The sequence below is a fragment of the Lolium perenne genome, chromosome 1 (assembly GCF_019359855.2).
Source record: "Lolium perenne isolate Kyuss_39 chromosome 1, Kyuss_2.0, whole genome shotgun sequence".
Classification (NCBI taxonomy): domain Eukaryota; kingdom Viridiplantae; phylum Streptophyta; class Magnoliopsida; order Poales; family Poaceae; genus Lolium; species Lolium perenne.
Genome location: NC_067244.2, coordinates 51,743,927 through 51,759,693, shown reverse-complemented (window position 1 = coordinate 51,759,693; position 15,767 = coordinate 51,743,927). Strand labels below are relative to the sequence as shown.

General features: G+C 42.8%; 2 protein-coding genes and 1 long non-coding RNA gene across 3 annotated transcripts in view; 1 reads left to right on the top strand and 2 right to left on the bottom strand.

Moving 5' to 3' along the window:
* LOC127292145 (DNA-directed RNA polymerase V subunit 7-like) overlaps nucleotides 1-8,460 on the bottom strand; it is a 116,454-nt gene extending 107,994 nt beyond the window's left edge. The window contains exon 1 of the mRNA XM_071827049.1: nucleotides 8,322-8,460. The gene's annotated coding sequence lies outside the window, so the exon portion shown is untranslated. The remainder of the gene's footprint in view (nucleotides 1-8,321) is intronic.
* Nucleotides 342-2,622, top strand: LOC127292119 (uncharacterized). The gene is made up of 4 exons (XR_007844959.2): nucleotides 342-425; nucleotides 1,427-1,495; nucleotides 1,580-1,869; nucleotides 2,460-2,622. It is a non-coding gene; the product is annotated as an uncharacterized lncRNA (long non-coding RNA).
* A 2,629-nt stretch (nucleotides 8,461-11,089) lies between the features above and the next one.
* LOC127292031 (rab escort protein 1) lies at nucleotides 11,090-15,205 on the bottom strand. Its single transcript, XM_051321383.2, has 9 exons — nucleotides 14,500-15,205; nucleotides 14,092-14,220; nucleotides 13,814-13,913; nucleotides 13,425-13,463; nucleotides 12,616-12,832; nucleotides 12,442-12,517; nucleotides 12,176-12,371; nucleotides 11,964-12,044; nucleotides 11,090-11,500 (listed from the first exon to the last, which is right to left on the bottom strand). The coding sequence occupies exons 1-9, from the start codon at nucleotides 15,183-15,185 to the stop codon at nucleotides 11,411-11,413; spliced, it is 1,614 nt and encodes a 537-aa protein (XP_051177343.1). The 5' UTR covers nucleotides 15,186-15,205; the 3' UTR covers nucleotides 11,090-11,410.
* Nucleotides 15,206-15,767: the final 562 nt, after the last annotated feature.

Genomic DNA, 15,767 nt, shown 5'->3' with positions numbered 1-15,767 from the left:
GAAGCTAATGGACTTGATGATTTTGTGTTACTAGCCTCGACTCACTGTTCTATAGCTCTCAATCCTGATGTTTAGTACTGTGTGGTTTTGGTCCTGTCCTGTTTTGGGAGTATAACTCCATTATTTTACATTGTTCTAGTTCTGGTTAAGAAGATAGCATAAGAACGAATTTTGCTACTAAATGTAGATTACAAATATTTTTTTTATTCCTACATGAATGAATGTTCTCGATGCTAATCCTGTTCTCACTTTTCTTTTATTTGATATGATGATGTAAAAAACAGTGTGTGTGTAGCTCACCTCCAAGGAACACCGAAAACTTCATCTCATTTAGTTGATATCTTCTGGTTTGTTGTCGTGGATGCAGGTGGTGGACGGATGGACAGACGAGACGCCGACGGAGCCTTGTTCTTGGACTTGCGGTGGTAGGTCGCCGGCTGGGAAACTCCTCTTTTGTGATTCAATGCAATATATGTTGCCTAGGATAAATTAAGTTTGCTGCCTTATGGATACTTGTTGAATTGTTGCCTGGCATTGAAATTGTTTCATCAATTAATAAGAAAGAAATATGGATCAGGAAAGTCTGAATCTTCCTAGCTTGATATTTCAGAGTATAAACAATTAAACTGTACTAGGAAAAGCGTTTACCAGTAGTTGCTTTGTTGGTTCAGTCTGAAGGCTAACATTTGTACTAGTTTGGTGAAACTTTCTTTTTACTGCTGGCTGGTCTTTAAAAGTAAATGTTTTTGAAAACTTGTCACTTGTGTCCTACCTTCTGTGTTCATGCTTCATTCATTCTCCTGGTTACCATGATCCTGGAGCGGTGACTACATCGGTCAGTGTCTATCACTCATGGTTTTAAAGGCGTTAAGGCGTCTTAGAGAGGCCAGGGGGCGCTCTGACGCCTAAGCGACGCCTAGGCGGGCGCTTTGGAAGCCTAGGCGCCTTAAGCGGTCGATTTTCCAAGGCGGAGGACGGGCGCCTTGACGCCTAAGCGTCTCCTAGGCGACGCCTTAGGGACGCCTTTAAAACCATGCTATCACTTCTCACATGGCTGAGCTAGCTTAAAATGATAGGACAAAAGATGTACAAGGAAGCTCTCGCCTTGGCTTTTGCACCTTGAGTGAAAGTACACTCTTTTTAGTGGGATAAAAATACGTTTTCATCATCTCGTAATAGCCTGATATCTACAAGCAAAAATTTATCCTCTAACTATTTACAGTGGAAGCTATTTTATTTTGGATTGTGGACTGCAGAATCATGCGTTGTCATGTAGTGAAGAAGCCTTGTCTTTCTATTGCATAACTATGATCTCAATAATGAGTAACCAAGCCTATTCTTTGTTTTGCTCTGATGTTGCACGACTCAAATGGGAAAGATGGGTTGGATGACTAATATGTTGCTTTTTCTTTCTTTCTCCTGATAGGTCTTTGTCAAATTCTGCTAAAGAAACAACCTTATCAGCCACTGAAGCTTCTTTTTCGTATCATTCCAGGTTTGACTTTGTGTAAATGTTTTCCTTATTCTATTACTTCCCATCTCTAGAATCCCACATTTGCTCTTTCTCTTCTGTGTGTAGGGAAACTGATGCAACCGATACATGAACATCTCACTTGGATCTGGGTTTGTCTGATGCTGCCATGTTGCGGATGGAGGTTGACCTTGCACCTTGGAAATCAACTATTGCAGTGCTACCTGTCCACCATGCCTTTTCCCTGGAACCATAATCAATTCAAGTTGAACAACAGTATAGTTTACAAAACAATGATTGCTGAAGAAGATGAGGCTGGCCAGAGATGAGATTTTGTTTTGCCTTGGTTTTAGAAGGTCGAGGTATTTTCTAAACGAGGACCATAAATGCAACATGTGGTACTTGTCTCCTACTACCCTCATGTGTTGTTGATTTGCCTATTTACCAGAGTATGCTTTATTTTGATCGGTGCTAGTCATTGTTCATCGTTTAATATACTTGAATAATGCTTGTCCTAAAGTGTTCATGTGTCATGATGACAAGTGACGGTCCTTGTGTGTTTTTCTGTCAAAACTATTGATTTTCTATGATAGAACCCGAATTGTTGTTGATTTATCAAGTATCACGGATCCTTGCAGTGAAGTCCTTCATCAAAATTATGAATTTAGTTTTGAGTAGGAATCTTATTTATGTGCTGTTAGGAGGATATTACTAGGAATCCTATCCTACAAGATGTTTTCTACCAAATAATATAGACTTGGCTTTGTATAATAATGCTCCTTTGTATAAATTTAAAATAAGCAGCATGCAGGTTTTCCAGATTACAGATTATGATTCCATCTTTTAAGCCTTGGCTTGTGAATTATTAAAGGTTCATTCTTATATGTTTTGGTGGGGTGCTGTGCTCAGATGATGAAACTGAAGTGAAATAAGAAATTTTGCGTTATTTCTTTTGCTCACAGCTCTATGCTACTTTTTTCTCAAGCAGGTCCTGGCACATGCACCTAACCATGGCTACTGAATATAGCCGTTTTGGTTTCCAACTGGGCTGCTGCTGTACTAGCCACAGCCGGCCCTTGGCTTACCTGGCCTCCCGCCTTGGTCCGCGGCGCAACCGCGGTGGTGATGCTCTGCCTTGGCTACAAGCTATTCAGGTGAGGTCCTTGATGCCATGTCTAAATAGATAGGGATAAACAAGTTTTGCGACCCAATGCATATTTTTGTTTGAAGTATGTCTAAACTGTTGATGTTGTCTTTCTCTATATCCTGAATGATTTGAAAATTGTTGGCTTGATGAATTAGTATCAAAGCTTGATCATCACATGCAAATGCATTTTACTTTGGTTGGTTGCTGATTAGAAGTTGAAGAAACTCTCTTGTTGTTATTATCCTTTGGTAGCACATGCCCCTTGGAGTTGCTTGGAATGCGTTTGGAGTAGGTTGTAGCATTTTGGAAGGAAACCAATAATTTTTGTGTGTGTAAGTAAGGCTGCTGATGTGTGTTGTGATACATGTTAAGTGGTTAGCTTGGATATTAGTTCCATGTTATTGACAGAATGCTCATGCATGTAAAGAAAGAGAGAAAGGAGGGTCATGTTGTTGTTGCCATTTTATTTATTTATTTGATATGATTGTGTAAGAAACAATGTGTGTAGCTCATCTCGAAGGAACACCCTCCATTCATTATCTCATTTTGTTGATGCCTTCTGATTTGTTGTTGTGCATGCAGGTGGTGGAGAATGGACAAACGAGACGCCGACGGAGCTATGTTCTTGGACCTGCAGTGGTAGATAGCCGTTTGGGACTGACACGACGCCGGAGGAGCAGTGGTGCATGGAGCGGTCGACGAACAAGTTGGGTGGTGAGAGAGAAGGAATGGAGAGTTGTGCTGCTAGCATTCTGTTTGAGGCACCCGGCGCGGCCAAGATTTTGTACCAATGTTGTTGTGTATTGTAGTTTCGCTGATGGTCAGGCCGTATCTTGAGTTGAATTCTTTATAGGTATTTAAATGCTTTAGAGGATGTTATGTGATGTGAATGTACATGAGCATGCACTTGAGAATTGGATCGAGTGTTGGAGGTACTAGTTGTTTTGTATGTTTCCAGCTTCATTGTAAACAAGTAGGAAGAAGAAATTGTTTGTGTTGCCAGACAGATAGCAAGTAAGAACAGGAAGTAAAAACCTCTGAGATAACAAACACCACATTATCGGTGATAATTGCAATATTTGTAGTATTAGGTATCCTCTGTGATGTAAATGCCTGGAAAACAGGGAAATGCATCCTATATATAGATTTTTGCTGTACGAAATAACTTGTTTTTCTAGCCAGCTTTGCTAGTCGTGTGCACCTGGCAGAGAAAGCAACATGCTATCCAAAATCAGCTCCAAATCAAACTTGTGAGCAACTTAGCTAGCCAAATCTCAATCCAGAAAATTGCAGTGTTGATGGAAAGAGGAGGATAGATGGCCGGCCATGTCGATACTACAAAAAAATCTCGGAGAAAATAAGGGAAACCAATTTGGCATAATATCCTCTGGGAGGGATAGTCAAAGGCAAGATTTATGGGACTAGCTAGAATTTGGCATAATCTCATTTCAGCCTGGAGGGTGGATCGGAAAGCAGAGATGCCCGTGATTTATTGCTTGACTTGACTGACCACTAGGATTCCGCCACATCATATAATTATCTAGCTGGTGGGGATGGAAAACCGAGATTACAGGCTACTAGTGGTCAGTCAAGGATCGATCAATCTCACAATTAACTGATTGCCCATGTCACCGATCCGTGGGATAGTGTATCTTCTTCCCGCCCTACTGTTTTTCCTCTCTGGAAGTTTGAACGGTTCAAAAATCTCAGGCTTTTCCCTAAGTAGAAGCCTCAATTAAAACAGGCCACGTTAATAATTAAAACAGGCCACGTTACCAATCCTTGGCATCCGTGGGAGTACTCCCTCCATACCGGATTAAAGGGCTATTAGCGTTTTTGAAAATATACCGGATAATTAGGCTACATTGTGTATTAATTGTCCCCAATTTACTCCCCCTGCGTGGCCCCTTTCCTCCTAAAATTCCTCCCAGCGGCCCAGCCGATCCCTCTTCCCACCATTCTCTCACCTTTCAATTTTCCTATGTGAACTAACCAATGCATGCGCTAAAATCTCGCGGGGAAGGAGGAGAAAGTGGAGTCATGCACTGATCCTTTTATTATCGCATCAATCAAGGATAACGCTCGCGTGCCTCTCCCTTTTCATCGCCCAATCGGAAACCACCTAGATCGCAGAGTTTTGCTAATGTTGCCCTTTAATCCGGTATGGAGGGAGTACTATTTATGATAGTCTTAATTCTCTTGCCTTTGCCCACCTCATCTTCCTCAGATCCTGAAGAATAGGTCCATGCTAACCGCACGTTGGGAAAACTGAACAGCCGGTAATTAATCAGGGCGATTACCATCACGATGCATGCAGGGATACCATCCAGGACTAATAATTAAAACAGGCCACGTTAGCAATCCTTGGCATCTTGCATCTAGGCCGCACATCTGCTCGTAAGCAGCTTCATTCCAGAATTATACAACCAGCAACGACGTGGGAGTAATCTTGATTGAAAACAGAGCCAAATTCTATCCTCTTCCCGCCCTATTTTGTCGCTCCCTCCAAATTTGAAATCAGGCCTTCCTCTCTATAAGTACTAGCCCTCATATGCATACCGCGTGTCGGGTGCGCGTGACATTTGTGACTTAGACTTTGACTCTTGCTCGGAGAGGAGAGGAGAGGAGGCCGTCATGCTTCATCGACGCTGCCGCGCGCCACCCATGGTGAAGAAGGCTGCATCCTGAATGCCGCTGGAGTCGTACGTCGTCCTGGAGCGAGCTGATCTTGTTCGTATTGATCCATCCATCCATCGGGCGGGCCAATAAGGTAACCATGCTTCTCTCATGTATTATGATATGCTGTTGTCGTCGTCCGTCCGTGGGCGTGTGATCTGGCTCCCATATATAACGTTGGATGATTTTTTATTTTTTCTGGAGGGATCGATATCACCCCGAGCCGGATCAATTTTTTGCGAGGCGGCTCGCGCGGCATGGAGGCAGAGATGGATGCGCTCTCTGGGTCTCCTCCTTTTTGATGGATGCATGCATCTGCAGGTACGTTCGGCTCGATCTATTTCTATTGGTTTCATCCATGGCAATAAACTCCTTTGTTTTTTTTTTTGGTCACGTACGTACAGTAGACAGATCACGCCATGGCCGTCGAGGGGCATCTCTCTTCCGGCGATCGCGGGATCCAATGTTGTTTCTTGTATCCATGAATGTAAAAAATCGGTAGTTTCATTGCCAACTGTTTTTGTTTCTTGCTTAGCATGAAGTTCAAAGTATCCTTAGGCCTATTCTTGGAGGAACGTTTGATTTCACCATTATAGTTCAGACATGCACTGATGGGCACAAAAAGAGGAAAGATGTTCGCGGGGGAGAATGATAGAGATGGAGGGAGCCAGAAAATCGGATATGTGTTTACGCGTGAAAAGTAGCCTCACCGCCCTTTTAGTCGATCACCAATTCACAATCATGTAGAACAAATTCCATTCCCTACCCAAGTTAAGCTAGTTCTTGCATGTTGCATTCTACACAACTGAATCTTAGGGTTAGGTGTTGATGAGTTCTTCCCGTTGAGAATGATGTGAGGCTTGACCATAATGATGCTGGTCATGGTGTCGGTGCTACTGATAATGAGGCATGGAGGAACAAGAGGCAATAGTGGGCTGGCGCTATCTAAGCTGGCAGGACCAACATCAGATCTGGAGCGAAAGAACTGAAGAGAACCATGCCATTGTGTTCTATGAACTACTATTTGTGTGTATAACTTATATTTATGGTGAATTCCTACTTGATATTAAGTGTGTAACATTACAATAGATTGCTCTTTGCTCGTAGCTAGGGCTAAGCTATGTTAATTTCCTTTGCATGTTTGTTCTTACGACTCTTGTTAGTATACATTAGTGTGTGGTAATATCGTCACTTGGGAGAAGTCATTGCCACAACACTAAAGTGTTGATGAGTTTTTCCACAACACTAATATTCTTGCATGTTGCATTCTACACAACTGAATCTTAGGGTTAGGTGTTGATGAGTTTTTCCCGCTGAGAATGATGTGAGGCTTGACCACAATGATGTTGGCCATGGTGTCAGTGCTACTGATAATGAGGCATGGAGGAACAAGAGGCAGGAGTGGGCTGGTGCTATCTAAGCTGGCAGGGGGCCGCTCGAATTCTATGGCGCCGGTGCTGAGGAGGAGGAGGACGGGGGTGAGGACGAGGAGGAGGAAGAAGAGGAGGGGGTGGAGGACAACGACGACGACGAGGACGAAGAGGGCAGCGAGGAAGAGGACGAAGAGGGTGCCGGTGACGATGATCTCGTGGAGGTAGACGCGGACGGCGTGAGGACTAGGAAGAAGAAGAAGAAGGCGTCGGGCACACGAGGCCCCATGTGGACGGTTTTGGAGGATCTATGTCTGTGCGAGTCGTGGGCGCAGGTGAGCCATGACTCCATCATCGGCACCAACCAAAAATACGGGAAGTATTGGGCGAGGATCAAGGCCGAGTTCGATGAGCGCAAGCTCATCAACAGCGACTACAACAAAGTGACAATGAAGAGGAGCCAAAAGGCAATGTCGACGCGATGGGCCATCATCCAGGCTCGAACTGTGTATACAGAAGTGTTTTTCTGCTGGTTCATTCGCCTACTTGCAACCCAACAGGCCAACACAAGAGAGGACCTCTCTGTCAGGGTCCAATTAGATGTGGAAAGCTCTCAGAATTTTATCAGCATCCGAAGGCTCCAACCATTGGCACTGCTAGGTTTCTGCAATCATCAATGCTAATTTTAACAGAGCAATATAGCCTAATATAACCGCGAAAGGGAGGCATGGATTCACAGTGGCCATTAACTTACTGAACATGAGCTAATTAATATCTCAGCTTCATGGCTGCTCTTTTGTGCAAGATTTTGTTAGGAGAGCAAGACAGCACTTCTAAAATAACCAGTTGGCTGTTATATAAAAAGAACACCAGTAGATGGATCTTTGGTCATATATCCAAAATTGGTCATCCTTCCATAAAATATTTCCAATATTGGTCTGGTGATATATCTTGAAGGACGTTTTACAAATATAAAGCAAATTTTTTTTTAAAGGAGAGTATTACAACAAATCACACTTAGCGCGCGATAGATGTGCGACCTGCTCCAATTGGACAGTGCCGAGGGGGGCAAGACGCCGTTCGCGCCATATTATACTGGTTAATAGAGGACTGAATTCTTGTCGGCGCCTCACCAGCAGCTTACTGGAGCACTCACCTGCCCCTCCAGCCAGCTTATTTGGTTTGTCTATTCAAGGTACCCTTCCCTGTCTTAATTGGAGTATTTCGCAAGAATGGTTTACTATTACAGATTTACAGATTGGTTCATCTTCGCTCTCCTACTACTCAAACCCTCTCAATTTCATAGAAATTCCATCTCACAGACCTAGGGTTTCCAAGACATGTATCAGAAAATGTGTGAATGCCGTCTACTATCTACGGGCGGATTGAGAGATCGGCTGGGGTTTAGGTAAACCACCACAATTTTGGGGGCAAACGAGATTTTTTTCAGGACAATCGAATCTGAAACGAGACCTGATGGATTGCTCCAACGAGAGATCCGGGTTTGGTTGCTCAGATTTAGCAACAAACGAAAATGATCGTTGTTTAGGGAATACAGAGAAGAAATCCCTACGATTTCAGAATTCAGATTAAAGAAACAATAGGCAAATGGAAAAGTAGAGAAGTTTAGGGCATGGGGAGGAGGGGGATGCCTCACCGCGCCGTTCGCTGGCCCTGCGCTGCCGCCGCTCTCCGGGAAGTTTGCGCCGCAGATGGCCGCGCCCTGCTGCTGGCCGCCGCTGTGTCTAGAGAGTCCAGACCCCAGAGAGTGTGTATGCAAGAGATAGCAGTGCTCGGCCTCTGGACTTGCCTTTTCAGAACCTGGGTGCATGTGTACCCGTTATTTTTATTTCAGAATTTTTTAACATTTGGAAAATGCATTTTCTACCTGGGTTCATGTGTATCCAGGTTTAACTGAAACTCGGGACTTGGCTTTTCAGAACCTGGGTGCATGTGAACCCACTTTTTCAAAAGTGCATTTGTGATATAAAAATATGTTTTAAAAATCGAAACACAAAATGAATGCAAAGGTGATCTCAAACATGTGCCCTAGACATGAGTTTCGTGACGAAAAAACCTTTTATTTTGCCTCGGCAAAAAAGTGAAATTTTGCAGGGCTATATAGCAGTATATGTGTGACGTATTTTGTCTTTTTTAGATTCCAAAATAAAAAAGTGGTTTCTCCGCGAAAACTTTCTACGCACACATGGAAGTATGGAACATGCATACGTACCCCGTTATTTTTATTTCAGAATTTTTTAACATTTAGAAAATGCATTTCCCACATGGGTTCACGTGCACCCAGGTTCAACTGGGACTTTTTCTCGGCCTCTCCCGTAGTTACGGTTGCTGCCACCTCACACGGTCAGTTGGGTGCTGAACTGCTGCTGGGTAATTTTGATGGTAATGAGAGTGCATTATTGCACCTATATTTCAATTTTGATATTTATTTAACTTTTAGGAGTGGTTCTCACAGAGTATAGGTTTCGTCAAAATATTTTCTCGTTCGTGCATATGCTCGGCGTCAGCCGGCTTGCAAACGGAAAATCAGCCGTATGCAGAACCATTACTTTTGCTGGTTCCCAGCCAACCGAGAACTAATTAGTGTTGTTTCGACCGTGCTCGACCGTGCGGGCTGTTCCATCAAAGCCAAGATTCGTGTGTGCCCCACCTTATCCTTACTTCTCACAATTCCATCTTCCTTGCGAGGTATCAAATTGAGAGATGGGGGAGAGCGGAGCCCTGAGTTGGTGACGACGCGGAATAGAGGTAGTTGTCGTTAGCCCAGCGGTGGAGGTGAGCAAGAGATTTTCGTTGGGGGTGGAGTTGTACTTGTATCGGTGCTGGAGACGATGCAGCCTCTCACCGGACTAAGAGGGATGGCCGGAGTCGGCGGAGGGGAGGACGAGGTGTCGCAGTAGAGCGTTGGCTGCGACTGGGAAAGATGGCGGTGAATCAAATCTTTCAGTTAGCTTTCCCGTGAATAAGAAATGATGGTGTGGCGAAGGGAGGCTAGCGGTGACTGCAGGGCTTGCTGAATGAAAATAACAGAGGCACGCGCGGATGATGGGTAGGGCCACATGGGTGAGGCCGAATCTCCAAGAGCTCCGTGTTTCCTTGCTTTATATGTGTTTAATGGGTCGTGCCATCCATCCCAAGGGGCCGATCGACGAGCGCATGCACATACCCTTGTGGATGGTACAATGCTTCCCCACTCCATCAGCTGGCACCACCATCTCTAAATCTAATGCTTGATTTCTATCGTATTCGTCTTGTATTTATTTTGTATCCATTCTGACTCTCGCTCCGTATTCATTTTGGAGTTTATGGTTCCATCTCCCATTCCAGAGAAACAAGCGAAAATGTAAACCGTAAAACATGCTTTCATCTGTTTTGGCCCTCTCTCTCTTCTTCACATACTTTTCATGCCAACGTATCAAATCCCTTTTGCAATTCAGCTATAATTTACAACCTTAAATACATACCCCCTACTTGTTAATTCACCCTTTGGGCGATTTTGAACTGATGTGGTATATATTTGATGTGATTTTGAGCCAAGTAAATACCGATTAGGACTTTGACATGACATATCCGATTGTCGTGGCTGATCTCTTCTATGGCATTTTCCGGACCAATTACCGACACATTAAGGAGCTCACCGATGTGCCAAGGACGACCGTTACCGTGATATGAATTCTTGTACACCCAACACCTATGCCGCCACCATATTCCTAACATCCATTTGCACTCCTCGGGCACCTCACAGTCGTCACCTTCTTCATCCAGTCTTCCCAGGCTCCCACAAGCATTCTGAGGGCAACATCATGCTGCATATAACGGCAAACTCGCTTTATTTGCTGGATTATCGGTAAAATATTTGGTCGGACATATCCTAAGACTTTAGGCCAAATCCATTTTCTAGCTAATCTATGAGGTTTTGTTTGGTACTGGAGTTTTAGTAGGTAGTGGGGATAATCCGCAGCAAAATCCAAATCCCTACTTATTCGAAATGTATGTTTGATGCTAGAGTATTGAGCGAGTTTAATCCCCGCTTATCCCCACTTTTTTTCCCCCAAATCTTAGTGATTTTTCTCAATCCTCAATACTCTACCCCTACCTAGTGGATTGGAGATGGGGTTTTGCGGGGATTAGGTGACGGTAGGGGATCACTCAATACTCTAGAGTATTATCCCCACGAATACTCACAAACACTCTAGTACCAAACAAGACCTCAAAGGACAGGGGGCTGCCTTAAACATCTTCTCTAGCAGCACCCAGCTACATTCCCTAAATGACATCTCCTCCCTGGCATGTGGATGGCACGTCGTGTTGTTTGATGACGAGACATATTACAAATTTATTTCATTGACTTGCCGTATCTTATAGAATTTGATTCAACAAATTACTCCGTAGTATCTTGTCAACATGGAGATTAGGCGTAAACCATATTCCAAGATGCCTACCAGCATTGAATGATTACATTCAAGACCAGCGTTGTATTATTTACATGGAGACGCATCAATGTTGAACAAGTTGCAAACTAAGCAAGTTTTTATCTCCCTTTGCTACTAGTGAGGGACTCATGTACAATATGGTTTACCAATCCTCCTTTTGCTTATTGACATGAATGCATCCAAACCCTCCGCAACCAAAGAATTCTGCTTGCATAGCTTTCCACTGTGCTTAGTTAGTTGTAGTTTCTACACCTGAAATCTAAGTTGATTCCTTCAAGAATAACAAATGGTTTCACTCTGCGGAATCAGAGTCATCATCTTCATGTTGAGGAGCTGAATTTCTAGGCAGGAATTCTTCGTTGGGATAGATTTCCACAAATAACTGCAAGAAAAACATTGAAATAAATTGAGGTTTTAAATAAACTTTTCAAAAACAAACTTAACTTATGTGCCAGGCAAGATGATTTTATACATATGACATGATTCTTAATTTCTCAATATATTATGCACGACATAACTACTGTCTAATAAATGAAGAGTCGGCCCCTAAAGCTACACCAACATTGTATCTTACAAGAGGAAACCAAATACACACCATCACAAGATATACAAGTTACGGTTTTCCTCGATGCAGAATAGTATTGGAATGGTTCTAAAAATTTGTAGATTAGATAGAACTATAACCTACTTCCAAAAGGAAAAGAGACGAGGGTCATTGAAACTTGAAAGTTAGGTAAGGACTCAAAACTCAGCAGGCTAAGTGCAACCATTCTAGTTACCTACTTTCTTGTGCAGATGCAAATACATCATTGATAATAAAGAATGTAACATCACATACTGCATACCTTTTCTGTTGATTCCAGTATATTTCTGTAGTCAAGATATTCATCAGGCATTGGGCAGGATAATATAGGACCGGATTTTGCCTGGTGGTGGAAGACATGAAAGCATATATGTGTTGTGATTACATAGTACAAATGTGCACATCAGTATAATAATTGTTGTTTACCAATATTGAACTGTGAATACAATCCATAATGATTTCAAAGAAATGGACCTGTGTGATCTCCTGAACATAAACACACTTCCATATTAGACCTTGCTTTGCATCATCGTTGTCTTCTCTGGTTTTCTCTGAATGGCCTTCTGAACCATCTGAAGTTTGGGAACCGATAAGAACCTCTATTGCTTTGTTTATGCAGAGTTTTCCTATGTGGGCATCAACACATGGAATAGACAGATGTGCCATGAACCTACAAGTGAGATTGGCCAGTGAGGGAAGTTGCATACATTAATGATATATATCGATAGGAGCTAACTTACATTCCAGGAGGGCATATTGCTACATTGCTGCTCAACTGAAGCACCCGAAGAGTTGCAACCTGCTGCTCTTGTAGTGCTGAATTAGAGGAAACATGTGTCATCAAAGAGAAGAAAAAGAATGAGCTATGGCTAGTTCAAGGACAAAAAAACAAGGAGGGGAACACTTATTCTAACATTTTGGGGGGAAAACAACCAGAACATTCGACGAATTCTGTTTCACAGACTTTTTAGTTATGCATATTCCGCGAGCAACTTTTCTTGGTGAGTTTGGGTCTGAAGAGCCCGATGGCAAATCCAAGGAAGGAGTTTTGTATGACGGATCGAGTATCAACTGCTGGCACAGAATATCTTGACCAGTTGCCAACCTTGTGCCGATATAATGTTGTTTTTCCTGATCGAGAATATGTTGATTATTGGATTTCAGTAAACAAAGAAATGGTCAAAAAAATTATAGAAGAGTGCAATAAACAAGCAACATCTTTTCACGTGTAGAATATAAATAAAGAAAACACAACAATCCCTCTTCTTCTGATTATGGTGATTAATCTAAAGCATTCATATTAGTGCATATCGTAAGCAAGGAAGCTCTCCCTGCTCTACTTCAAACAAGCTCTTCCCCACTCTTTTGTGGAACAAAAGCTTAACAAGATTTCTTGTCTTACAGCATTGAGCTCATGACCGGGAGACGAGCAGTTGAATGGTCCTAGACCCTTTTATATGTAAAAAACGCATCATCTTGGTAAACATTTGTATCTTCTTAAATTTAATGGTGCAGAATTTTTTTTCTTAATTCTGCCCATTTTATCTCTGATGAACCAAGTAAGATTTCTAATCTCTTGTGATTTGTTAACACTTGTTTGTGCAGGAAGTGATTAAACAGATAATATAAGTAAGACACACTAAAGGATATATTGGAAGCAACTATACAAGGCACAGACAAAATGCAAGAACACGCACAATATAGAGCATAATTTTTATCATACCTTATCCATAAGAAGGGCAGTGACAGGCATCCGCAACACCTGATCATTGACATAAAATAAATATTGCCTGAGGCAAATATCAAAATGAACATAACGATAATAGTTTATAGGATATTTGATCCAATATTTATTGCATCCTTGGAAGAAAGGTAGTTTTTTACACAAACGAACAAGTCATTTTTGTAAAGGGGTTTCAAGCAATTGGTATATAACATAATACATTATCAAAATATAGGTTGCAATCAATCAGATTGCATTAGATTAAAAAAACATGGAGATAGAAAGTTGATACTCAGATATATGATATTGGTTGGAGAAAGAGTAAGCCAACGATACATGTAAAATCAAAACCAGATACATATACTTTGAAGGTATCAATATCATCTTACATATAGGGCACCCTTAACAGCAGCGAAACGACAGAAAGCTTGAGGCAGCTCACCATGGCCATGCATAGGATAGATGAAAGCACCTTTTGCATTAGCAAACCTGATACATCAATAATACATGGTCTTTATTCCACAAGGTAAAAATCACTTATATTTATTCCACAGTTTAGTTATAAGCTAAACAAAAGTACCTCAAAAAGGTATTTACATCAATAATATATGGTCTTTAATATATTTCCGAAGAGGGTGACCGAAGGATGCAAGGAAAGAAAACTAACCTCCCAATGGACTTGAAATGAAGAGCTACGGTCTTCATTCCATCTCTGGTTGTTAGCAATGTTTTACACGAGTCTGCGGCGGCATCTTCTTGGTCATAATCCGCCATCGCGATTGCATACAACACAACCCTACGAATAAACGAGATGCAGGCATCATTAATTAGCTAGTCACACACTAAACTAGTGATAATAACTATTTGTCACAATCTTACAAATAAACATGACTGAAAAAACTTGTTGCCGCTATTTAAAACTCTAGAAGGGAACAATATCTATATCTTTTTTCGCTTGCTGCCGCTAAATAGCTTAGCCTGCTATTTAGAACTTTGGTCACTCCTAATTACTCACGCTAGTGGCTAGTGACTGACAATAGAGTGCCAATAGAGGAGTACACAGACTTAATCTCACCCTATCATCTTGGGTGTAAGCTTCTGTTTCTTGAGGAACTCAAGGAAGGGGAGATCGAAGTCTTCCTCGGGTATGGAAGCTTTGCCTTCTTCCCTCTCCTGTGCTGCAATGTGTGACTTTACAAGCCTGACGAAGGCGGAGAGGCGGGTTTTTTCGACTAAGCCAACTTTGGCGTCCTCCGATAGTTTGGTGTTAAAGATGTCCTCCCTTGAGGCTGGAACTGGGAAGAGATCGCCATGATCCCAGTAGAGGAGGTCGACGCTCTTGAACTCCACGTGGTGGCTGCCCCCTGACCGGTGGAGGAGGTCAACGGCCTCGCCGGCGCAGTAGAGCAGCCTGGGGCCGACCAGGTCGACGGCGAAGCTGCCCTCCGAGGGGACCGTCCCCAATGTCTCTATGTCGGAGTACAGACTGCTCCGGCTTTGGAGAGGGACAACGCCGGCGTCGGAGGAGGTTGTGGAGGGGGGAGATGCGGAGGAGAGGAGGAATGACGGGAGGGCGTGGGGCGGGACGGAGGAGGAGAAGTGGGAGCCGTAGAAGGGGTTGGGATCGACGTGGAGGACCGTCTTGCCGGCGGCGGCGCAGGCGGCGGCGAGGATGGATTCCGGGAGGCCCGTGCCGCAGACCACCACGTCGAACGAGCTGGGCTCGATGATTACGGCGGATGAGTCGGCGGCGGCCGCCATTGCTGGTTTTTTCCTGACCGGTCTCGATCGGAATCAGATATTCAGATGGTTTGCAAGAAGAGTCCGTGCGATATCAACAAATCTTTTTTTTTTTTTTTGCGACTACGATATCAACCAATCGGATCGTCTTGGGCTGAAATGAAGAAGAGCCCAGCATGCATCCATGAATCCTATAACTTGCCGGCTCCAAAATTTATACTTTGAGCAGATGCGCGTATGTTAGTGTGCTAATTTTTATATCTGAATTCGAAAAAAGCATATATCTTAGGTAAAAAATTAAAAGTTTCAATGAACAGACTAAAAAATATTCTATCCTCCCAAGCTTTCTGTCACTTGGTAGTCAGACTGTCACTTGGTGGTTAGATAACTATGTAACTTGATACCAGAATAAGTTTAGGGCATGTTTAGTTCATAGGAATGATGGAGGAAAACTATAGGAATGGGGAATTTTTCTTTCATGACGTTGCTCATCCATTTGACTTAAAGAAATGGGGCATAGGAAAAGTGTAGGAATCTTTCCTTTGGTTTAGACTTCATAGAAAAAACAAGGGATTTTTATAATCCACTCAAACCTTTTGTTTA